Source organism: Mytilus edulis, chromosome 14, assembly GCF_963676685.1.
Source record: "Mytilus edulis chromosome 14, xbMytEdul2.2, whole genome shotgun sequence".
NCBI lineage: Eukaryota > Metazoa > Mollusca > Bivalvia > Mytilida > Mytilidae > Mytilus > Mytilus edulis.
Window position 1 is genome coordinate 67,168,686 of NC_092357.1, and position 27,245 is coordinate 67,195,930.

General features: G+C 34.6%; 1 protein-coding gene across 3 annotated transcripts; it reads left to right on the forward strand.

The window, feature by feature from the left end:
- Positions 1 to 27,245, forward strand: LOC139503221 (uncharacterized). 3 transcript variants are annotated; one of them, XM_071292984.1, is made up of 17 exons: positions 1 to 155; positions 1,723 to 1,794; positions 6,536 to 6,715; positions 6,930 to 7,103; positions 9,826 to 10,050; positions 14,842 to 15,037; positions 16,882 to 17,072; positions 19,888 to 19,944; positions 20,842 to 20,880; positions 20,929 to 21,147; positions 21,884 to 22,057; positions 22,655 to 22,909; positions 23,638 to 23,830; positions 24,179 to 24,399; positions 24,757 to 24,816; positions 25,814 to 26,355; positions 27,208 to 27,245. In XM_071292984.1, the coding sequence occupies exons 1-17, from the start codon at positions 113 to 115 to the stop codon at positions 27,241 to 27,243; spliced, it is 2,877 nt and encodes a 958-aa protein (XP_071149085.1). In that variant the 5' UTR covers positions 1 to 112; the 3' UTR covers positions 27,244 to 27,245. The 3 variants fall into 3 exon arrangements, with proteins under 3 accessions (XP_071149085.1, XP_071149083.1, XP_071149084.1); XM_071292982.1 differs by having other exon boundaries at positions 20,842 to 21,147; XM_071292983.1 differs by lacking the exons at positions 1 to 155; positions 1,723 to 1,794 and adding exons at positions 5,063 to 5,262; positions 5,956 to 6,018 and having other exon boundaries at positions 20,842 to 21,147.

A 27,245-nucleotide genomic window follows, 5' to 3' on the forward strand; every position in this document is an offset into this window, starting at 1 on the left:
CCCCTGAGCAAATTTACGCGCCAAATATAAAATAATGTAAATTTCGTGCACGGCATTTTATAGGACACTATAAAAGACAAAATCGTACCACTTTTCAGCAGAGACTTCCAGGATGAAGTTCGTTGGAGTTATATTCGTTCTGTGTTTCATCGGAGGTAAGTTTTATGACTTTTACAGCTAATTTCATAATACGTGTAAAGCAAGACTTTTGTTAGTTTGCTTGCTTTGTTTGTATATAGTACAATTTTTATTGGGATAACGTGCAATCAAATTCATATATAAGGTTTAACTATGCCCGTCTATATTAGTATAAAATTATTGTTTGATTGTATTGCTTGACCCTCATGGGTGTAATTTTGCAATAAAGATTATTAAATTATTATATTGTTTGAAAATGTCAATGTTAATCACAAAGCTTGAATTAATGTGCATACAAACAGAGCATGCATTTACTCTACAAGCATTGGGAAATTAGCTGTTATTTCTCTTGCTAGAATATAATTTTATATATTTTCAAACTTTTAGATTAGACAATTTTTCAAAGTTTGCATGACTATTTACACAATAACATTTAAATGTGTATAAATGATTGTGAAAGTATTTATCTAAAAATCTGAAATTAGGAGAAGTTCAAACATAATAAATGCAAATTAGCCCTAAATATATATACAGTTGAGAAGTATATTATTTTGAATTGTATATTTTAAACAAATTGTATTCTCTGGTTCTGTCTTGGTCTTCTATAACATTGTTAATAGTATTAAACGACGGTGTTTTCTTGTATGACACTAATTAATGTCTAATCTTATGTACTAGTATGTGTGATCAAAACTCTTTATAGGGATATTCTTATTCTTTTTCTTATAGTATACCTTTATTAGACCGAATGTTTCTGTCTCCTGTGTCTTATGATTCACCCTTTCCATATTTAATTTTCTTCATTTTGAACTTTTACATTTATTTCAAATTTTTTTGGACACGCGTTGAAAAAATATGAATATGTTTAAATAAATTATTCGGTTTTGCCTTTTATATTTATTACCCCTACCCGTATATAGGGTATATATAAGAGCTGAACGAGATTTTGACGTGCATGTTTTTTACAGTCTGCAGAAGATGGCAAAATAAACAAACACACGACTTTTACCCACTCAGTTACAGTTTAAATCACCTTTAATTGTTTACAGATGTCTATTGTTAATTTAAATCAATACCACTCACAACATTGATAATATGAGGGGAGCTTCTCACACGTTTAACCAACTTAGTTTATTTTTGCCCCTTCTGCAGGAATGAAAAAAATGAATAGAAAAATCAAGAAAAGTTTACAATTTTCTAAACTATATAAACCCCGCCACATGTATGTATGTGTGTGTCTCAAATCAGGAGCCTGTAATTCAATCATGGTTGTTTGTTTTTGTGTTGCATATTTGTTTTTCGTTCATTTTTTTTAAATATAAATAAGGCCGTTAGTTTTTTTGTTTGAATTGCATTACATTGTTATATCGGGGCCTTTTATAGTTGACTATGCGGTATGGGCTTTGCTCATTGTTGAAGGCCGTACGGTGACCTATAGTTTTTAATGTCTGTGTCATTTTGGTCTGTTGTGGAGAGTTGTCTCATTGGCAATCATACCAAATCCTATTGTTTATATTTATGTATATATTTTTATGCATGTATCATCTCTCTTTTGCACACATTTAGTCTCCTGCATTTTTTCAGGATTGGAGGGGTTTAAATCCCGTGGGATGAAGTCATATCCAGGCAAGGGTGGCAGAGCAAGTGAAGATTACCGTAAGAGAATTTGAGATTTTTTCCTAATGCATGTAATTTAAATGTTTAGTGAGCTTGTCTGCTTTCTATGTATAAATGTTCACTCTAGCATTGTAACTAAGGTTATCATATGCATTCAAATGATTGACGGGGCTGAAGCGGTTATAAATACATTATACTTACATCCGATTTCATTGAGTGTAGACAAAGGTAATATTTTTGGTTAGCTTGCTTGTTAGCTGAACCGTGAAGTAATTAGGTCGGGTATACTACCCTCCTTTCGAAGTAGCCTAGTCCAACAGATTGATCTGCTGATATTGCCTTTGGCTTCATACTCAATGAATGTTATAAAATGTTTACAAACAAACCAAACCTTTGAGTTACAAGCATAAGGAAAACAGCTAATTGTACATTTAATATTGACATTTTAGCTTCTCGTACATTCTAACCATGATTGTCCCAAATCGGCGTTTTCAGCGCTCACAAAAGTGTTTTATAGTCGCACAGTATCCGTTTATTTTGAAACTGATCTTGAAAAATGTTACATAAAAATTTAGAGTATAATATAACTAGCTATTCCAGATAGAATAAACTCGGAGAAAGCTTTCGTTTTGCTCATTGTTAGAGACTGTACAATGACCTAAGTAACTTCTGTTTGGTTTGGTCTCTGTTGGAAATTTGTCTCATAGGCATTCATTCCTATTTTCTTATTTTCTATAGCATCTCCAATGGAAGAAAGGAATGAGGATGTTGAACTATCGGTAACTGGACGGAGTGAGCAGACATCTGGTTCGAGTGAAGAAGAATTTGGATCAATGGAAGACGAAGCTAAATGTGTAAAACCAGATTTTTATAAACTGCTTTCAGTTTTCAGAGGATTTCCCAAAACGGAAAGCAGAGGTAGGCAAAAATAGCTTTATTGTACAAGGTAAAAATAGCTTTATTGTTTACGGTAAAAATAGCTTTATTGTTTAAGGTAAAAATAGCTTTTTTTGTATATTTAAAAATAGCTTTATTGTATAGTCAAAAATAGCTTTATTGCATAAAGTAAAAATAGCTTTATTGTATATGGTAAACATAGCTTTATTGTATAGGCAAAAATAGCTTTTTGTATAAGGTAAAACTGGTTTTTTGTAAAAGGTAAAAATATCTTCATGTTATTTTCAGACTAAATAATAAATGATTTTTTTTTCAGATCAAGTAATTCATATTATTTTTCAGACCAAGTAATTCGTATCATTTTTTTTTCAGAAATGAATGGTTATGAATCTGATTTGTATGAACCTTTGTTAGATCAATTTTGGGACACCAAAGATAAGGTGGGTGTAGATAAAGCCCTGGATATTTTCATGAAGGACTTTTCCAGGTCTCTTTTTGTAGAGCGTTACCACTGTAAAGGAACACAACTTAATCAGATAGTAATCTGTAAGTATCCATTATTTCTTTATGAGCTAGGGTCTAAAAGGGGGGCTGGAGACCGTTCATTTTTCTGTTTTATAATTTTCTCCACTTTTTATGCCATAGCTAATTTTTATATTCTTTAAACTTTAGCACATCGTTATTCTCTATATTCTTTATTTTGTGTCAATTTTTCTATATTCATTATATGCTTTGTCCATTAACACTATTATGTTAACACTACCATACACACCCTCATGTCGACATCTTTAAGAATTACATTTCGAAAGCAAGCTTTAGGACAGTGCATTGCTTTGTATTCAAAAGGACCACACATAATCTTGTTTAGTAAAACAATAAATAAATTATATTCTGAGTGGGGGGGGGGGGGGGGGTAAAAAAGAGCCCAAATTGCTTTACCTGACAAAACTCCGTAGCCATTTTTTTGTTTACTTACGTTTTGTCTTAATTGCAATATATTACTTAGTATATGTTCGCTTTTTTGAAAATCTTATTTAGTATCATTTTTGTATGTCTTGTACTGATGATAATTTTCAGATTCGAATACATTATATGCTTTATATGGTCGTGTATACTTAATATGACATGTATTTCACTTTTAATATAGCTATTTTGAAGAGCAAAAGTAACAGATTCATGCCAGAAGAATTGAAAAGTTTTAAGTCTGCAATTGATAAGTTAAAGCCTAAATCAAATGATGACAAAAATGCAAGCAAAGATCTATTGGATATGAAAAACCCAAAAACCAAAGTTGAAGACATTGTGATAGATGCTTTTATGGTGGTCTACGCTATATTACATGAAAATGCAGCCTTTGGAATGGAGTCTCAGGAATTTAGTGGTACGTAATAGAACAAGTGTATCTGATTTGTTTACAAATACTGGGGTTCGATTCAGGTTACGTACCCCATGTACTCGTGTTATTTTGAAATTATATGCTATACTGTGACCAATCATAACGTATTTCTTATACAAGTCGAACTACCTTAATGTTTGTATTCAGCAAAAAACCAAAAGACCACGAAGACATAAAAACTTAATACACATAATGATTTGATGGTAACTTTTTGTATATTGTTGATCGGGTTCATGAAATAACTCTGCCCTTATCTGTTTAGAAATATCCAGTTATCCGTTCTATTCATACCATTAGGTGATATTTTGCCAAATTTGGTCGGACTGAAAAAGATATCGCCTGTTTTAATATTTTTCTGAAACACGGGTAGTATTTTCCTTCATATGAGCATGTCCAACGCATAGATGTAGCATAGCATTTCGATATTTTCTAATGATAAGTACCGTAGGGGTATACAAATAGCTGGACATGGCATACGTATACACCATCTTGCTTATTTTAGATGTCGCCTGCTACCTGAGATTTGTAAGGCAAAATCTAAGACGTGAGGCCGAGGCAGACGTTACAACACTAGAACAGATTAAACAGCTGTTTGCTGAATGGTCGACACAAGATTATCCTTCCGTGTTTCAATGTACAGAACCTCGTCGTGTCGTCGAGATCTATAGGGAAAATTGGCAGGGGATTAATCTTCCAGAGTAAGTGCACTAAAGATGTAATAAAGAAAGTGGGTTGGTGTGGTAATGGATGCATGGATTTTGTTAATTCAATTAGACGTAAATGACTTGATTTCGATTTTTTTTCTGAGAATTATTTTTCAATTTGTATTCTCCCTTTGAAAAAAAAATTGTCTAAACCTTCATATATCGATGCGAATAACAATATACATATCTAATATTTATCGCGTAGTGTATTTAATGTTGTCTTGCAGTCTTCTGGGGTGCTTCTGGGATAAGGAGTAAACATTTTGTTTTAGAGGTTGTTGTTTTTTAATAATTTCAGAAAGGAGAACAAATAATTCCAACTAGTGAGTCAATCTTTGAAGAAATTTTTACCAAAGTTTCGCAAGTCTCTGCAGACACTTTATGACACATTACATATCACTTTATCAAGAACAATTCAGAAGTTTGTAGTGAAAGTTTTTAATGAATTAAAGCCATTCCATGAAGCACAATCGGGCGATGAAATGGTTGAGTTCTTTCAGAAAAGTTTATGTAAGTATTTTTTTCAGGTTTTCAAACTTCTAGCTGGTCGCTCAAATACACTTGTTTTAAAATATGTTCCCATTTGTTGAAATAAAGAGGATAACATATATTGAATGTGTGTACATTTTTTTTATGGTAAAAATAGGATAAATCTATGGGTTTTTAATTTCTAAATATGTGCTATTGATTTTCAGAATGTTCTAATGAAACTTTTTGTTTTATTTGAACAAGAGATTTAATTCGGAAGCAGAACTTCTCGTTTGTGCAAACGTTGTTCTCCCTAATTATGGGTAGACCAGAGTTGATCGACTTAAGCTATCATGGTTCCAGTTTTATGTATTGATTCAAACAGCTTCTTTTGGAATGTTCTTTTTTTTTATCTGAATATTAAGAACAGAGCAGGATTTGGATGACTTGCAATTCAAAAAATGGAACGATCTTCACTTGAAAAGCATAATGGGTTTTCTTATAACAAGGTCCTATCGAATGAATGATGCTTACCAAATAATGATCATTAAATAGTTTTCCTACAAGAATGATACATTTTTTCCTACAGGAAACAATATTCACAACAGTTAAAAATAAATTGATAGAACAAATTACCTTCTGAAATTATAGGTCCTGTTTGTAAGCTCACATGCCCTCATCTTTCGAAGATATCGGACTGATCTTAATAAATACTTCAACATTCTATCTTTTCAGCCTCCGATACTAGTGAACTACAGTTTGCTGAAAAATTGGTTCAAAGTTTAGACATCTTTGGCAGTAAGTATTATATTCCCTTGAACGAGGCTCTTAACTGTCCTTCATTTCTGTTTTTTTTTTTTTGCTGATATTTCTTATCCCGATATTTGTGCCTGTATTGCTATGACAAAAGTTTGTTTGTCTTGCACTAAAGAACTTCTATTTAATTTTTAATGTCAATTTTGTTTATTCTTTATATTTTGGAAATTCATTTTCATTTTTTCAGCTGTTTTGCCAATTTTTCTCATCCAAACCATTATGGGTGTTTGATAAGCACCAACGAACAGTCTTTCAATACTATATAGGACAAGAATGTCTGAAATAAAAACAACCCCCCTGTTGTGTTTTTGCACGTGCATGAGGCTTATAGGATCAGGAACGTGCTAGTTCTCAAGGTGGCGTACAAACGACCCTGAAAAATAGTCAATATTCGTTGTTGAAGACTGTACAGTGACCTTAAGTTAACTTATATTTGGTTTGGTCTCTGTTGGAAATTTGTCTCTCTGGCATTAATTCCTCAGTTTCTTATTTTCTATAGCATCTCCAATGGAAGTGATGAATGAGGATGTTGAAAGATCGTTCATTGGACGGAGTGAGCAAACATCTGGTTCTAGTGAGGAAGAATCGGGATCAATGGAAGACGAAGATGAATGCATTAAACCTGATTTTTATAAATTGCTTTCAGTTTTCAGAGGATTTCCCAAAACGGACAGCAGAGGTAGGAAAAAAATAGCTTTAATGTATAAGGCCAATTAATGGTGTTTTTGACTCTTGAAGTATGGGAAAGATCATGTTAATATTCGTTAAATTATCAATAAATTTGAGAAAAAAAATCAGACCAAGTAATTCGTGTTATATTAATTTTTCAGACCATTAGTAATTCGTATTATATTGAAATTTTCAGATCAAGTAATTCGTATTATATTTTTCAGAAATAAATGGTTATGAAGCTTATTTGTATGAACCTTTGTTGGATCAATTTTGGGACACCAAAGATAGTATTGGTGTTGATAAAGCCCTGAATATTTTCATGAGGGACTTATCCAGGTCTGTATTTATAGATCGTTACCACTGCAAAGGGACACAGCTGAATCAGATATTAATATGTAAGTAGATGTTAAACAAAATTCATTATGAGGGTCTGGCTGGGGAATAGTGGATTTTATATATATATATATGTATATATATATACAACTCGTCTAAACATCAACCCAACAATGTTAGATCTGTAAATTTGCTTTCGCAAATTTTTGGTTCTTCCCTCGCCGGGATTCGAACCCATGCTACTGTGATATCGTGACACCAAATCGCCTGCACTGCAGCCGTCCCGCTAGACCACACGACCACCTGGGCTCTCAAAAAAAGAGCTTTCGGTGGGCATGTGTTACCCCTCCACGTCAGTTTTAATCTAGCGGCGTACTACAGTACATGATATATAAGGCATGAAGATGTTATTGTTACAGATCAGCTAAATTATCTGTAGTAAAGGATCCTACAAATTAATGTAATATACAGTCACAGAAAATAATTATATTTATAAGTACGTCTGAGTCAGTGACAATATATATATATATATATTTTGTTTTATCCTTTTGTCTATTTTTGAATATTTAGAAAATTAGGGTTTTCTTATCCCAGGCATAGATGACCTTACCTGTATTTGGCACAACTTTTTGGAATTTGGGATCCTGAATGGTCTTGATTTTTGAACTTGTTTGGCTTTATAACTATTTTGAAATGAGCGTCACTGATGAGTCTTATGTAGACGAAACGCAAGTCTGGCGTACTAAATTATAATACTAAAATTGAGAAAGGAAATGGTGAATATGTCAAAGCGACAACCACCCGACCATAGAGCAAACAACAGCCGAAGGCAACCAATGGGTCTTCAATGTAGCGAGAATTCCCGCACCCGTAGGTGTCCTTCAGCTGGCCCCTAAAATATGCATAATAGTACAGTGATAATGGACGTCATACTAAACTCCGAATTATACACAAGAAACAAAAATTTAAAATCATACAAGACTAACAAAGGCCAGAGGCTCCTGACTTGGGACAGGCGCAAAATTGCGGCGGGGTTAAACATGTTTATGAGATCTCAACCCTCCCCCTATACCTCTAGCCAATGTAGAAAAGTAAAAGAATAACAATACGTACATTAAAATTCAGTTCAAGAGAAGTCCGAGTCTGATGTCAAAAGATGTAACAAAAGAAAATAAATAAAATGACAATAATACATAAATAACAACAGACTACTAGCAGTTAACTGACATGCCAGCTCCAGACCTCAATTAAACTGATTGAAAGGTTATGTCTTCATCATATGAATATCAGGTACAATTCCTCCCGTTAGGGGTTTAGTATCATACTATCATAAAATATATGAGAAGAACATAACCCGTGTCATGCCAACAACTGTTTTTTTAGAAATAAATGTGTTTAGTTCCGATGCAAAGACCCTATCAGTGAATCAATGTTAAAGCCAAAATATGCAATCTTTAATGACCTGACAACAGTATCGTAACTATATCCCCTTTTAATAAGTCTATTTAAAGGTTTTGTTAGTTTCTGAGGAGAATACTGACATTTTTGTGCTTTATAAAGAATATTTCCATAAAATTTTGGATGTGAAATACCTGAACGTATAAGATGTCTGCATGTTGAGTTATATTTACGAATTATTTCCTTATACCGGTGATAAAATTTAGTAAATGTTTTGACCAGTTTGTGATATCGAAAACCCTGGTGTAATAATTTTTCAGTAATACATAAATTTCTCTCGCTAAAATCTAATACATTGTTACATACACGAGCGAATCGTACAAGTTGAGATATATAAACACCATAAGATGGTGACAAGGGAACGTCACCATCTAAAAATGGATAATTAACAATAGGAAATGAAAAATCATCTCTTTTATCATAAATTTTTGTATTAAGCTTCCCTCGTAAATATAAGTATCTTTTATACTACTAAGCCAATTTTTTTTTACATTTTAACCCCATGCACATCCTCGTATTTTACACCAATATTTACCACTGCTCTAGCGCCTAGACCATTCGTTTCAACTCGGCCGATTCCGTACCCTCATCTAAAGGATAGAAAGAGTAGCGGATTCTACCGAGGATTGCCGAATGTACCGTACCCTGCTCAAATTATCAATTCAAAATGTATTCAATTTTATGGTAAATTTAAAAAAAAATCGATTTTGTATTAAAAAAAAATATCTTTAGCTGGAGGGAAACAATTGGTAAAAAAATAATTGTTTCCTGCCAATGTAAACCTGATAAATCGTTTTTGTGTATTCAAGGGACTTTATTGTTGTATTTTTATGGCCATTGTCATCATTCTTTATATTTTTTACCCATTATTCTCTATTCTTTATATTTTTGCACCTCACTATTTTTTTTTTTTGTCTATTTTTGTCTATTCTTTATAGTTTTTGCCCATTATTTTCTATTCACACTCGAGACGGCAATCATTCAAAATTACCAATTCAAGAGCATGCTTTGGGTTTGTTTGTTTTTGTTTTTGTTTTTTTTAAAGGGTCTTGTTTATGAAAAAAATATATATGTTATGTGGGGTTTGGGATAATTTTGATCACGTGCCTCAAAAGGCTCGAATCGACAACTTGGTAATCCTAATAATTTGTTTATCTATGTGTTGCTTTTATTGCAATCTGAGTGAGTTATGTTTGCTAAACATAGATCTTTTCTATTGTCATTTTTGTATGTATTGTACTCATGGTAATTTTTAAATTTTCAAATACATTTTATGATCTAATAATAGTTCACAGCTAATATATAATTCTCTCACTTTTAATTTAGCTATTTTAAAGAAAAAAAGTCACGGCCTCTTTCTAGAAGGAATGAAAAGTATTACGGATGCATTTGAGCAGATGCATCCAAAGTCGAATACCAGACGAAGTTCTTACAAAGATATGGAAAACACCAAAACATATAATCATGCATTGATTCCAAAAGTTTATACGGTGCTCTTCGATATGTTACATATGACCTTGACTGGTCATCTTGAGACTGGGGAACTTGGGGGTACGTATTAACAATGTTATTTCAACTGATCGGGCGGAGTTTACGTTTTAATTTGCACAAAGACGGTCTATTTGAGGCGTGTATAATAAGGAGGATTGCCGTTATGATTAATATTGATTTCTAATCACCTATCGGTGTAATCAAAGGATTTTACTTGAAACAATGACTGGACACGTCATTGATGAGTTTATCCTATTGTCAACGTATATTTGTTCCACCTAACAGAAGTTCCAGTGGAAACTTTGTTATAAACAATGTCATAATACCTGTACCTGTTGGAACAAATATTCTATACTATTTATTCCGTTAGGAATATCTACTGTAATATTTATTCCTGTGGAAATAATATTCCAGAATATTTTTTCCCTTTGGAACTAATATTATGAAGGAACTTCTATTTCGTGTAACTACATGTATAACACATATCTATAGATGGACTGGTTTATTATGAGCGAACCGGTTAAACGAAATAAATCGAGTAAATAATACTAGTACAATTTTACCTGATATAGATACAAGTATTTAAAAGTGTTCGATTTTAGAATGACCATTCACATTAACGGTTCTTGAGACTGGGGAACTTGGGGTACGTACTAGAACAATTTTATCTGATATAAATAAAAGAATTATGTACAATAATGTGGTCATTTTTTTTTATAAATTTCCTGTTTACAAAACTTTGATTTTTTCGAAAAACTAAGGATTTTCTTATCCCAGACATAGATTACCTTAGCTGTATTTGGCACAACTTTTTGGAATCTTGGATCCGCAATGCCCTTCAACTGTGTACTTGCATGTATTTGGCTTGATAAATATTTTTATATGAGCGTCACTGAGGAGTCTTGTGTAGACGAAACACGCGCCTGGCGTACTAAATTAGGCAGCAACCATTTGATATTCGGGGGGGGGGGGGGGGGGGGGGGGGGGGGGGGGCTATGTTTTTTTTTGGAAAAAAAAGTTTGTTTCCAGGTTTTGGTGAAAAAAATAATTTGTTTTGGACCCTGAGAAAAAAAATTGTTTGTTTCACCCTCAGCTGCCACTATATGTAATGCTAAAATTGAAAGAAAAAAATTGTTTTCGGTTTGTCGCTAAAAAAATAGATTGTTCTTCGCCAAAGGCGAAAAAAAAAAAGTTTGCACAGAAAAAAAAACCATAGCCCCCACCCCCCCACCCCCCAGAAAATCAAATGGTTGCTGCCTTATAATCCTGGTACCTTTGATAACTATTATTAAAGTGTTCGATTTAGAATGACCATTCACATAAACGGTTCATAATTTCTTTAAAATTTAAAAACCATCTACCCATCTTAACATACTTCTTATATTATCCTTTCTACTTAAAAACATGAGCATGTATTCCGCAAAAAAAGACAAATACAGGAGGCATCGAACTTGTGATTAAACCTGAAGGCCTCACTGTGACTTTAAGATGAAGAATATCAATAAAAACGCTGTTCCTTTGTTTTTTGTGTGTGCATGTACTGATTTTGTATTGTAGATTGACAGCCTATATTATAAGGGGACTTCTATTACGGTAAAAAAATCAATAAAAAACAAAAAAACTGGAAAATTTCATTCTACTTTTTTTGTTTTCAGACTTTTTTAAATTCCCGCATTTGCACAGAAATCTACTTCCTTTTTCCGGTCTCTGTTTCATGAGACTTTGAGTAAAATATATATTTATCAGTCTAGTAAAATACAAGAACACTGGGGTAAAGCTGATGACCGTAACTGCATTCACGGTCATCCCAAGATGTCGGATGAAAAATTAGGTCAGTTTCTGTATTGTCTGTTAAAGTGTTTCTATATCATTTTCTTTACAAATCATACATTGAAACGATGTAAATTTATAAAAGAATCACTCGAAAATCACTAATTACTTCCGAGAAATGTGCATGAAACGGGAAATTCGATTTGAAAAAATCGTTAAGATGACCGTAAATCATAATCAAAATATTTTCAAGATGACCGTAACATAGAACAAGGATGACCGTGATTGGTAAAAAGATGACCGTAACTTGTAAAGGATGACCGTAAATTGCATTTTTCTCGTAAACAATGAAATATTTATTGATATCGACGTTAAAATTTTAACACAAATTGACAGCGATACGACGAAAATTTGAAGAAACATGAATGTGTCCCTAGTACACGGATGCCTCATCTACACTATCATTTTCTATGTTAAGTGGACTATGAAAATGGGATAAAACTGTAATTTGGCATTAGAATTAAAAAGATCATACCATAGGGGAAAATGTGTACTAAGTTTCAATTTTATTTAACTTGAAGCTGGACAAACGGACAAACAGACGAACGGACGAACGTACGCACAGACCAGAAAAACATAATGCCAATAAATAGAGCATTAAAAACATTAATAATGCATACGAATATTTGGTAATCGAGCCCATGTGTATGGTTCCAGAGGAAGCAGATTAAAATCTTAATTTGTCTTGATATATGCAGGCGGAAACACTTTTGAAATAGAACAAAAGAATCGAAGCTCTGTTTTCAATGTATCTATTACATAGTAATGCAAAACAATAAGATATCAAGTCGACGACATGGTTCTTATCGGGGCCTTTTATAGCTGACTATGCAGTATGGGCTTTGCTCATTGTTGAAGGCCTTACGGTTACCCATAGTTGTTAATGTTTGTGTCATTTTGGTCTTTTCTGGATAGTTGTCTCATTGGCAATAATACCACATCTTCTTTTTTATATATAGTATCTATAAGTTGGATGTAGAAAATGCATAACCTCCGATTTTTTTTATCACGGACGGAGAACATATCAATCTTTTAGTTTAGAAATTTTCGTGTCTGTCCTTCCATTATGTGAATCAAGAAAAAATTCCCCAAAACAGGTAACGATTGTATCGAAACGAGAAAAATCGAGTGCACCTTTTTATGTTAGGGCATGTTTGGGGTGTATATTTTGTCTTTAAAACGTACAAAGCAAGAGTATTTTATATAGCATCTCGCTTCAGATTCTATCATTATTATATATCAAAGCTACAGGTTGACTTTATAACGTAAAAAATGACAGTACGAAAAGATGAAATATATGGGTCAAGTGAGATACCTATCTAAAGAATAACAAAAACAGAGTAGGTGTGTTCGAATAGCTATTTTTTTTAAACGTACTTGACGACAGTCTTTTAATTTGGATGATGAAAATGGATATCTTCGAAAATATATGATTTTCTTGTGTGTGATAACTAGGGTTTATAATCTTCAAATACTGAAAATGTTTAGTCTGCCCTTCCACGAAATATTTAATTAGAATTTTTTTAAATGCTTAAGAATTTTCAAAAATTCCATCTGACATCCGAACAGACAATATTTTTAAGTTGAATCAATGCAGACAAGATCATTAACTAATGCTCATTAGCTAGTAGATACATTTGTCTTTTAAAATATAACTGACATATAACGATCGATCGTAATGGTGCTATGTGGATAAATTTATCAGTTTTCAAGAGCAAAATTGGCAGAGCGTCATCCCTACAATGGCTTCCATTTCTACGATTGTGAGCCTGAACTGGCGTAATGGGGAGATAATTTTGAAGAAGTAGAATCCTGACTGTATGAATAACATTTCTGTATATATACAAATTGACAACGTTCCGCCTTGTGATACGCTTTTCGTACAATACTATTTTAAGGATCTACTTTGCTGGAGCTCACCTTCACTAGTTTATTCGAATGATATTTTCAAAATGTTTCTGTTATTTTATTTGCATGACAAAATGAAAGACGATATAATATCAATGGGTGTACATGCAAATTTTTGGCATTTTTAAAAATGTGTATTTATTATAAATTATGTCTTTTAAAGGAATCCCAGAAACAAAAAAAAATCTTTTGTCGAGCAGTTGAAGGCTGTGCACCGCATTTTTTTCATTATGCTTGTAAGGTGTCATTTTATCGCGCTTTTGTAGCATTTTTTCCCTTCCTGTTCATTTGCATGTCTTTTGTCAAATTCATTTTAAAAATTAAACCCTCTACTGTAAAAAAGATACATATGGTAATCTTTGCATTTGAAGCACGTCTTATTTTCTTCTACCTATAGGATAAAACTCTCATATTAATATGTGTATACCAACACGATTAATCATTTGATATAAAACGATAGTTATATAAATACGGATATTTCTTAGAATTGAGGGTCATCCTTTAAAAGTTACGGTCATCATTTACAAATTACGGTAATCTTAAAAGCAGTTACGGTCAGCCTTGTTATGAATCTCTGATTCTGTTACGGTCATCTCGATTGTGATTTACGGTCATCTTGGCGATTTTTTCAAATCGAATTTCCCGTTTCATGCACATTTCTCGGAAGTAATTAGTGATTTCCGAGTGATTCTTTTATAAATTTACATCGTTTCAATGTATGATTTGTAAAGAAAATGATATAGAAACACTTTAACAGACAATACAGAAACTGACCTAATTTTTCATCCGACATCTTGGGATGACCGTGAATGCAGTTACGGTCATCAGCTTTACCCCAGTGAAGAAGGAACACGACACCAGGATTGGAATTTCCTTTTTGACGATCATTGCTTTTGAATGGAGACATATGGTTTGGTCCCCCTTGTATCCAGGGTAAAAAAAAATGATGGGATCCGCCCCTTTGGTTTTTTTTTTTTTGGTAAATTAAACCTTGATTTTTTTTATTTCACCCACTGATCATCGAATTTCGTCAATGACTTATACTCTATAAGTAGGGCTCTATAAATAATACCTTGCATGACGACATGGCATACATCATCTTGCTTATTTCAGATGTCGCCTGCTACCTGAGATTTGTAAGGGAAAATCTAAAAAGTGAGGCCGAGGCTGATGTTGCACCACTAGAACAAATTAAACAGCTGTTTGCTGAATGGTCAACACAAGATTTCTCTTACGTGTTCCAATGTACCGACCCTCGTCGTGTCGTCGAGGTCTATAAGGAAAATTGGGAGATGGTTATTCTTCCAGAGTAAGTATAATGGCATCATAATATAAAAGTGGGAAGAACCTGCATAATTGAAATAGAAAGTGGGAGGTTCCTGCATTATAGAAATATGAAAGTGGGAGGAACCTGCAAACTTAAAATAGGTTGCGTCTACTCGGTAGCAATGAGAACCATTTTACAAAGTTTTATTTAACTATTGGTTCTATTTTATTAAAAACTGTTTAAAAACTAGATGTGTCAAAGCGACACGAATGGCCCCGTCTCAAAAATTGGAAAAAGCTGCAATTTCAATAACGCATGTGGACACAAACATGATGGTAGTCTCACATATAAAAAAAATCAGCTCAACACTTGGTCGCGTATAGAAAAAGTATGTATAACTGTGATTCCAACAATTTTTAGTTTTAAACCCTTAATTTTGGTAACAAAACTTAAACTTCATCTTTAACGCATCATGGATAACTCACACACCAAATATCACCCCAATATCTTAAAGCATTTAGAAACAAGAATGTGTTCACAGTACACGGATGCCCCACTCGCACTATCATTTTCTATGTTTACTGGACCGTGAAATTGGAATAAATTCTCTAATTTGGCATAAAATTAGAATGATCTTATCAAAGGGAACATGTATATCAAGTTGATTGGACTTCAACTTCATCAAAAACTACCTTGACCAAAAACTTTAACCTGAAGTGTAACAGACGGACGAACGAACGAACGGACGGACGGACGAACGGACGCACAGACCAGAAAACATTATGCCCCTCTACTATCGTAGGTGGGGCATAAAAAGTCTGTATAACTGATTTTCAACAATTTATCGAAGTCAATAGCCTGTAATTTCGGCAAAAATTAGCCGAGCAGAAGAAAACTTGAACTTGATCTGTAACTCATCTTGGTTAACTCACATGCAAAACATCATCCTAATATATGAGAGCATTTAGAAAAATAGTCTCTAAAACAGTGATTTTTAACAATTTTTAAAAAATCGGCCCCATATCTGAAGGCGTTTAGAAAAAAACTCCGTATAACTGATGAAGTCCAAAGCCCGTAATTTCGGTAATAATTAGCGGAGCGGAACGATACTTAAACTCTGGTTAACTCGCATACCAAAAATCAGACCAATATCTGAAGGCGTTTAGAGCAAAAACCGTATAATAATGGTTTGTTGCGGAAGGACGGAATTTTTGACAAGGGTAAAACTATATGGCACCGACAAATTCGTTGCGGGGCCATACAAAAGAATTATTTCTTACATCTATTAACCTGTCGTATGCAGTTCTCGCACACGACGCGAGAACTCGAAATGTACTTGATGTTTGACGGTATGTATTATTTCTTGCAGTATGCAGAGATAATTACTCCCCCACTCCCCTCAAAATAAATTTACCTGAAAGACCTTTCCTTAGTTCCGGTTGGATCGTGGCAGTTTATCAATTTTTGAAGAGTTATCAGATTTTTAATTGTTTTTACTTAAAACAGTCGGGTTTTGAGGGTTGTGTGCTTACTTCCTTAGCATCTAATGTCTTACCATAAGAGAGGGACAAAAGATCCCAGAGGTACAGAAGATCCCAGAGGTACAGTCAAACTCATAAATCGAAAATAAACTGCAAGTCAACGCATAATGAAAAATGAAAAGGACAGACAAACAATAGTACATGACACAACATAGAAAACTTAAGATTAAGCAACACGAACCCCACCAAAAACTAGGGGTGATCTCGGGTGCTCCTCAAGGATAAGCAGATCCTGCTTCACATGTGGCACCCGTCGTGTTGCTTATGTTATAACAAATCCGGTAAATAGTCTAATTCGGTAGGTCACAATTATGAAAATAATCTTATTTCTTTTAATTATTTCAGAGATGAAAATGAACTATTCCAACTAGTGAGTGGCGCTTTGAAGAAAATTATACCACGAGATCGCAAGACATTACATAGTGTTTTAACAAGAACAATTCAGAAGTTTGTAGTGAGAGTTTTGAAGGAATTAAAGCCATTCTATGATGCACAATCAGTAGATGAGATGGTTGAATTCTTTCAGAAATCTTTATGTAAGTTATTTTCATGTTTTCAAACTCTCCGCTGGCAACTTAAGTACACATTAAATTGAATGGAAATGGGGAATGTGTCAAAGAGACAACAACCCGACCATAGAACAGACCTCACCAACAGGTCTTCAATGCAGCAAGAAGTCCCCGCACCCGGAGGCGTCCTTCAGATGACCCCTAAACAATATATATACTAGTTCAGTGATAATGAACGCCATACTAAACTCCAAATTGTACACAAGAAACTAAATTTAAAAATGATGCAAGACTAACAAAGGCCAGAGGCTCCTGACTTAGGACAGGCTAAAACAAGAATGTGTCCACAGTACACGGATGCCCCACTCACACTATCATTTTCTATGTTTAAAGGACTGTGAAATTGGAATAAATTCTCTAATTTGGCATTAAAATTAGAATGATCTTATCAAAGGGAACATGTATACTAAGTTTCAAGTTGATTGGACTTCTACTTTATCAAAAACTACCTTGACCAAAAACTTTAACCTGAAATTTGCACTATCATTTTCTATGTTCAGTGAACCGTAAAATTGGGGTCAAAACTCTAATTTGGCATTTAAATTAGAAAGATCATATCATAGGACACATGTATACTAAGTTTCAAGTTGATTGGACTTCAACTTCATCAAAAACTACCTTGACCAAAAACTTTAACCTGAAGCCAAAAACTTTAACCTGAAATTTGCACTATCATTTTCTATGTTCAGTGAACCGTAAAATTGGGGTCAAAACTCTAATTTGGCATTTAAATTAGAAAGATCATATCATAGGGCACATGTATACTAAGTTTCAAGTTGATTGGACTTCAACTTCATCAAAAACTACCTTGACCAAAAACTTTAACCTGAAATTTGCACTATCATTTTCTATGTTCAGTGAACCGTAAAATTGGGGTCAAAACTCTAATTTGGCATTTAAATTAGAAAGATCATATCATAGGGCACATGTATACTAAGTTTCAAGTTGATTGGACTTCAACTTCATCAAAAACTACCTTGACCAAAAACTTTAACCTGAAATTTGCACTATCATTTTCTATGTTCAGTGAACCGTAAAATTGGGGTCAAAACTCTAATTTGGCATTTAAATTAGAAAGATCATATCATAGGGCACATGTATACTAAGTTTCAAGTTGATTGGACTTCAACTTCATCAAAAACTACCTTGACCAAAAACTTTAACCTGAAGCCAAAAACTTTAACCTGAAATTTGCACTATCATTTTCTATGTTCAGTGAACCGTAAAATTGGGGTCAAAACTCTAATTTGGCATTTAAATTAGAAAGATCATATCATAGGGCACATGTATACTAAGTTTCAAGTTGATTGGACTTCAACTTCATCAAAAACTACCTTGACCAAAAACTTTAACCTGAAGCCAAAAACTTTAACCTGAAATTTGCACTATCATTTTCTATCAGTGAACCGTAAAATTGGGGTCAAAACTCTAATTTGGCATTTAAATTAGAAAGATCATATCATAAGGAACATGTGTACCAAGTTTGAAGTCGATTGGACTTCAACTTCATCAAAAACTACCTCGACCAAAAACTTTAACCTGAAGCGGGACAGACGGACGAACGGACGAACGGACGAACGAACGGACGGACGAACGGACGCACAGACCAGAAAACATAATGCCCCTCTACTATCGTAGGTGGGGCATAAAAATGCGGCGGGGTTTAATGTGTATGAGATCTCAAATACACTTGTATTACATGTGTTCCCTCGTGTTTAAATAGATGAAAAGGTTTAAACCTATTGCATGTTTGTGCTTTTTTAATGGTAAATATAGGATGAATCGATGGTTCCTTGTATCTTAATTCGCCGTTTCAGAATTTAATGCATTCTAGGTAATATTTTCAAAACCGATCACAAAAATGTTGATTGGTTTAAAACGTTTTAAACAATAGAAAAACATCCAATGACGTAACTTTATTTTCATTTTGGTGTACGAACAATAGTATAAGCATTCTTAGTCCTTTAGATTCTGAATAGGCGAATTTCTTAATATGCGCTATTGATTTACAAAATGCACCGATGAAGCTTTTTGTGTTGGACAAAAAGATTTAATTAAGTCAAGAACTTCTTGTTTGCAGAAACGGACATGCATGTTTCTACTGAGTTAAGTGAAGATCCGTCAGCTGACTGAGGTCTGGTTGCAATTTCCTGTATTGAGTCCATCAGTTTCTTTTGCTCCTTTTTGTGTGCAAACTTTCACTACGTTTCACTAGGTTTTTCTGGTGCCTCGTATATTTCTGCCAATCATAATTTCAAATTACTGTCTTTTCTTAATGTGTACAATTTTATCTTCGGATTTCCTTTGCGAAATATTTTGAATAAAATAGGACAGGATTTTGATTACTTAGAAATTTAACAAATATGGAACAATCTTCACTTGAAAAACATAATGAACTTTCTAAGAAAAGTTCTTGTCAAACAATTAAGTACTAAATAATGAATGTTGAATAGGTTTTCCTACAGGAATGAGATATACCAAGTAATATACGAAAAATATTTAACTACAGGAAACATTGCTTGACATAACAAAGTTACTTCTTCAAATGATGAACCCCTTTCTGAAAAATTACTTGTTCTCCTCTGTACACGTGGAGAGGGGAAGTCGGGATCGGGTGTTTTTAAGCTCGGGATTTCTTTTTTCAAATTCCGGGATGTCGAGATTTAATTTGTTTTAATTCGGGACCTCGGGATTTCATGTTTTTAATTTAAGCCCGGGATTTCGGGATCAGAACCCCTCAAACCCCCCTCAGTAAATCTGACTCTTTCTTATTCTATTTCAGCCGCTGATCAACTTCAATTTGCCGAACAATTGGTTCAAAGTTTGGACCTCTTTGGTAGTAAGTATCATATTCTCATTTAGGGCATGTCTTGTACAAATATGTTTCGGATCATAGGTGAGGGTCTGGGTGGGTTTCATTCTATGCATGAATTTACATTCTATGAGCTTGTATATATTTTGTTCAAATTGTAATGTTGTACAAATTATAATGTGTACAGATGTTTTGTACAAGTGATCAGTGATTGATAATAATAAGATTAACGGTACCAATTTTCTTGCACCATATGCGCATTTCGACGATACATGTCTCTTCAGTGATGCTCGTGGATAAACTGCTTTACACAAATGGATGACGCAAGCACAGTCTTTTGTTTGGCATTTTTTTCCATATTTCCTTGACTACGTGATACAGTTTAATACTGAGCATCAATACAAAGAACATTAGAACACAACAAGACTTTTTATGGATATGATTTTGATTTAAGTAAACTAAAATTAGAATTTAAACCATTCAGGTTTCCTTATATTTCTAGTATGAAGACAAAGATATTAGCACTAAATGTTATGTCGAAGTATAAACATTTTAAATTAAAATGTTTAACTGATATATTTTAAAAGATGAAATTATTATTTTGAGTTAAGACTGAGGCAGGATGAGTGATCATTAGTAACTTGGCAAAATAAAAGGCGGAATGACAATGTAAAAAAAACTTCGGGATGAACTTTAATAAAATAAGGCGGTTCCGAATAGGGTGACTGAAAATTAAAATGCAGGCCAGAGACTACATCAACAAAAAGGCAGGACAATTTTTCACCCTAGTCCCCCTTATCCGAAACAAATCAAATTGCAGCTCCCTTTTAACTCTTTACTGTTTTGCCTAAAAAGATGTGTTAATATTTGCCTAGTCTATTTTCGATTATGGGTGCTTTAATTTTTTTTCTCCATTATAACCAGGTGATGATATGTCTAGTGAGATTACAACCGAATTCACGCCTACTACACCAAATGTGTACAAATCTACTACACCAAATGTGTACAAATCTACTACACCAAATGTGTACAAATCTACTACACCAAATGTGTACAAATCGTTTCGTCGAGAAATTGGCGGCAAGACATCTACCCCTAGTCCAACAAGTGGTGGATCTGAATCTAATGAGGACGATTATGGATCTGGTGAAGACAAAGATAAATGCATTAAACCTGCTTTTTATAAACTGCTTTCATTTTTTAGAAAATTCCCCAAAACGGAAAGCAAAGGTAGGTAAACGTAGTTTTTTTAGTAATAAGAACAAACATAGAAGCTTCCATCAGTTTAGAAGCTGGGTTAGGAGGGGTCCTGATCCCGAACTCTTAGGCTTAATAACCCGAAATCCCGAGGTCCCGAATTTAGATAAATTTATATCCCGACATCCCGAAATTCGAAAAGAGAATTCCCGGATCTCGAAAGGGTTAATTCCGAAATCCCGAGCTTAAAATCACCCAATTCCGGAGTCACGATAAAACTGACTCAACACTCGTTAGCCCATTCATCAATCAATCAACTTATATACGGGCGTTTTTGTTTGTTTTTACTATCATAGTCTATTGATACACTTTCTAAATGAAAGATTGCACAACATACTTGAAAAAAAAACTATTCATTCTAAAACACTTCCATGGCATTTCCAATTTTTGGATATCTATTAGAAATGCATTAATTGAACCGACTCGATATCTAATGCAGAAAAAAAAACAATAGTTGTACAAACAACTTCGTAATTATATGAACGAATTAAGATTCTTTCATGCCATGCATTGTGCTCATTTTAACATGGGAAGGAATTATATTTGTCACTATCTTTATACCGAGCGATACTCATCCAAGGAGTGGACTTGTTTTTGACGATTAATCTTTACACAGTAAGATTAAACTGACCAAACTTCCTTAGCTAAAAACTTGACACGGTTAAAACCATTTTCTAAGATCTAAGCCCTCCCCCTTTTTTTTTTACAGAAATGATTGGTTATGACGCTGCTACGTATGAACCTTTGTTGGATAAATTTTGGAAAAAGAAAGAGAAGGCCGGTTTAGATAAAGCAATTAGAATATTCATGGGAGACTTTTCCAAGACTCTTCTTGCAGACCGTTATCAGTGCAAAGGGACACAATTGAATCAAATGATGATCGGTAAGTAGCTATTAAAATCTACCGATTTCTCGTTATGTCTCGCATTTACTAACAATTGTTTTTAAATGGGAGGCAAACACCAATTTTTTTTTCAAAAGAAAAATACAAAATAAAATTCAACTGCCTTTCCTCGATATGTCAATCTTTCATTATACTTTACCATAATCAATACTGTTTCATAATTTTATTTCACAATTTTTTGTTTGTTTTCTCAATGAATCCCCAATCAAACAATTTAATATGAAAATAAACCTGCACCTGTCGTCCCCCCACACAAGATGATTTGTTGGTGGTGGCAAGCGTACCTTATTAATTTTGTGAACTGTATCGATGGTGTGGTGGTAAATTACTGGACTCGGTTTTTGAAAGGTCCATGAGTCTTTCCCGGCATCATTTCACTGCTACGCATGCCACATAAAGCAGCAAAGACCAAACGGCTGAGTGAATAATGTATCTGCTGCTGAGTTGCAGTTGGCGCATGCGTATAGTATAAGGTCATACTGCGTGTGAAGTTTTCTTCGGATATTTTTTTTTCTTAAGTTTATACGACAAAGACAAAGATCTATGTACGGGAACAAAATATAATTTTAATTTCAGATGTGTTGCGGAATACTACGACTAATTTCATGGCAGGAGCCTGGAATGAGATCCAAACGGTTATTGATCAATTAGGATCAACTATATCTGTTCCTAAACCATCGATTAAGGGGAAAAGGTCGGAAAGAGTTGGAAAGAATGATATGAAAGATCCAAAATCAAGACTAGGAAAAATTGTTGGAAAAGTTTTTTGGGTTCTCCAACAAACTTTACGTGAAGATGTAGCGTATCATCTGGAAAAGACGGAACTCTACGGTAGGTACAGCGTATCATCTGGAAAAGAAGGAACTCTACGGTAGGTGCAGCGTATCATCTGGAAAAGACGAAACTCTACGGTAGGTACAAAGTATCATCTAGAAAAGAATGACTCTACGGTAGGTACAGCGTATCATCTGGAAAAGCTAGAACTCTACGGTAGGTACAACGTATCATCTGGAAAAGACAGAACTCTACGGTAGGTACAACGTAACATCTGGAAAAGATAGAACTCTACGGTAGGTACAACGTATCATCTGGAAAAGATAGAACTCTACGGTAGGTACAACGTATCATCTGGAAAAGATAGAACTCTACGGTAGGTACAACGTATCATTTGGAAAAAATGGAACACTACACTAGGTACAACAGATAATAGCTATTAAATCTCTTTTTGGGTTGGTACTATACACATTATACTGGTTTAGAATATCTGTCACTTCATAGACATTAACCATGCTAACTGGTTTTTAATAAAGTATTAATTTTGGTTTTGACCTAGAGGTTGGCAATTTACAGGTCGGCAACAACATGTCGCCTAGAGGTTGACAATTTCCACGTCGGCAATTGGTAATTAACACGTCGCCACCAAGAGGGTGGAAATATCCAGATTGGCAACAACCTGTCACATAGAGGGTTGTAATTTACAGGTCAGCAACAACCTGCCACCTAGAAGTTGGCAACGATAGTTTTTTTTCTGTCAACTACAGAAATAACTTTTATTTCAGATGTGGCCTGCTTCCTCGAATTTGTCAGAGGTGAAGTCAGAAGTGAGGTCGAGACTGGAGCATCTTTAGCACAGGTTAAAAACCAGCTGTCTAAATGGTCAACTCAGTACTTCCCGGATGTGTTCGAATGTACAGACCCTCGTCGTATCGTGAATATCTACGGAAAAGAGTGGCGTGAAGTTAACCTCCCCGAGTAAGTTTCTAAGGACAAGTACAATGTGATTAATATGAGGGAGGTGATTTTAACCTCCCAGAGTAGTTTTATAAGTACAAGTTTAATTGGAATGATATGAGGTTAACCTACCAGAGTAAATTTATCATTGAATGACATATATACGGGGGGAAATGCAGAAAGTTAACCACCCCGAGAAAGTTGATGACAAATATAATGTGAAAAAGACCAAGGTAACCTCCCAAAGCAAATTGATTAGGGACGTATAATTGGAAAGACTAATTTGAAAGGGGGAGGGGGGGTAATACAAATAAGCTTCTTTTTTTTTTAAACAATTATGATTAAATTAATCGCCTTTTACATTTACAGGAATGAAAACAAGCTGTTCCAACACTTCAGTGAGGTTATGAAGAAGATTATACCACGTCTTGGAAAGGGACGCCACTCTGCCACAGCAGTTATGGACGATTTACATATAACTTTAACAAGGACAACTCACAAGTTTGCAATGAAAGTTATAACACAACTGAAGCCCTTCCTTGATGCCAGGTCCACTAGTGAAATGCTGGTATTCTTCACAAAGTTTTTGAGTAAGAATTGATTTCGTAATTTTCAAATTTTCCACTGAAAAGAAATGACATATCCTATAACTTAATTTTTATGCGTTCAAAGGCACAAGCCCTAAACAATTGAAAACAAAGGATGTACAAATACATGGAATATGTGTCGGTGGCTCTTAAAATGTTACAAACTCGAGCAAAACTGATTTTTGACATTTGCCGGAGGAAGTTTTTTGAAAAATAATTAAAATCATTTTACTAGTTTATGTACGTTTTTGGGCATTTTTTTTTCATTTTTATTCTAACTTACAATAACATACATACTGTTGAAAAAAACACACCATCCCTTTGTCAGTGCCATACTAATAAAGCTTATTTTTTTTTTAGCCCCAGAGAAACTGCAATTTGCTGAGAGATTGATTAGAAGCTTGAACATCTTTGACCAAAGTAAGTTACCGCGATTTGCCATTTCATGTACCCGTAATGCATTCTGGGTAATATTTCCAAAAGCATACGACAAAACGTTGTGATTGATTTAAAACGTGATAAACAATAGAATTTCAACCAATGACGTAACGTTATTTTCATTATTGTGTACGAACAATGAGATTATCCATATAATAGTCCTTTAAATTCTGAAAAGGGGAATTTCCAATATAGTTTTGGGGGGTCCTCCGTGGTCGATGACTGCATTGTTGACACTGAAGATATGGGCTCGAATCTCGCACGTAGTAGGTGCGCTCGACTCCAATCTTAATATACCCGCATCGTCATTTTACCGTCCGCATGTTGTTCTCTCAAGGCACTTAGGAATACTCCACCAATAAAATCTGCCAGACAGTATAATAGTGCTACATTAAAGAGTGGCATTAAATTTCAATCCAGTCTTCAGTACATTTGGTTCGGTACATGAATTTCATCATGCTTGAAATTTTTCCATGGACCATGGTGGCTATATAACAATGCCTTTTTGACGGCCCTTTAATAAAATATTGAATGAGAACGTTATCTGATATAAATATGTATATAGAAAATAGAAAATGTGGTAGGATTAACAATGAAACAACTCTTCTCAGGCGACCAAATTACACAGAAATTAACTATAGGTCACCGTACGACCTCTAACAATGAGAAAAGCCCATACCGCTAGTTAAAAAAGGCCCCGGAATGACGTGTAAAATAATTCAATCGAGAAAACTCGGCCTCAAATTTATGTCATCCAGCAACAAACGGCCGTTTACCAGTCGCTCAAGATTTATGTCATGAAAAATACAATTTAAGGGTTTTGCTCGTGCATGATTTTTTGTAATTTGTCTATTTTTATTTTTATTTTAAAGCTCTATTTGTGTATGAACATCATTCCGGATTGAGAGGTTAATTGTCCCTGTAACAGTGACCTTTTCTGCTGTGTTATTTAGTTGTTTTATTTACTTATTTATTATAGCGCCAACCATGGGGCCGACTTTGGCTCCCACAGCAGCGCCGACATGGGCTCCGACAGAAGCGCCAACCATGGCACCGACATCAGCGCCAACAATGGCACCGACATCAGCGCCAACAATGGCACCGACATCAGCGCCAACAATGGCACCGACATCAGCGCCAACAATGGCACCGACATCAGCGCCAACAATGGCACCGACATCAGCGCCAACAATGGCACCGACATCAGCGCCAACAATGGCACCGACATCAGCGCCAACAATGGCACCGACATCAGCGCCAACAATGGCACCGACAGCAGCGCCGACTTTAGCTCCGACAAAAGAGCCGACAATGGCTCCGACAGCAGCGCCGACATTGGCTCCGACAGCAGCACCGACTTTAGTGCCGACAACAGCACCAACCAAGGCTCAGACAGCAGTGACAACCATTCCTCCGACATTAGCACCAACCTTGCCACCAACTGAGGATACGACGACAGCACCATCTGAAACAAGGAAAAGAAATAACTATCAAAGACGTCTCATGCTTCAGAATATTAAGGTTAAGTCGATTGATTAAGTTTGCTACATATATAAAATTTAAATGAAAAAAAAACGAAACCTCTTGCAAATCACGATAAAGATATTTTTTTACCTATCCTGGTAACATTTTAATCAATTTGACGCTAACGGTAGCCAAAAATGACTGATGCCGGACAGTAAAGGGCATTACCAGAGGCGGATTGAGAGGGGGCCACGGACAAGTGCCACCCTTTTCTGGGGGGGAAATGATTATATAGGGAAACACTAGAGCATGACCGGAGCGGGCTCCCTCTAAGACGGTCTGTCGGTCCCAAATTATGAAATATCTGGATCTGCTTGTGATTACTACCATTTAGAATGTCTGTTTAAAATGGTTTTTTTTGTTTAAAAAGATAATCAAAGATAAATTTTGGCAGTCTAAAAATGTTTTCTGAAAATGAGAGCTGTCAGATGTTTATTAAAGTTAAGGCCCTTGGAAATATTGATATATGTGAAATTGCATAGTTCAACTCCCTAATATGTTCATTTCTTGTCAGAATTTTATTAAACGTTAATCCTACTAGGTTATATCAATAACTTTTTTGCAACTTTCGAAAATAAGTTCTTTAACGACTTGTACCCCTTGGAAATATAAATTGTAATAAAGGTCCTATTGAACTTCCTCGGAAGCTTTCCTATTAATAGAAACTTTTAAGAGAACAAAAACGCAGTTGTTTTAGTTATTGCCCTTGTACCTTGCACTTGAATAGATAAAATATGGGCAGCGTGGGGGATCATTTATACAAAAAATGTTTTTTTCTCAATCTATGCATAAATTTACAATCCATTATTTTAGGCATTAGTCTAATTCATTCTTTTTTATATTTTGTAGAAGTTTCTCAGTAAAAAGTGGAGCCGGAACGAATAATA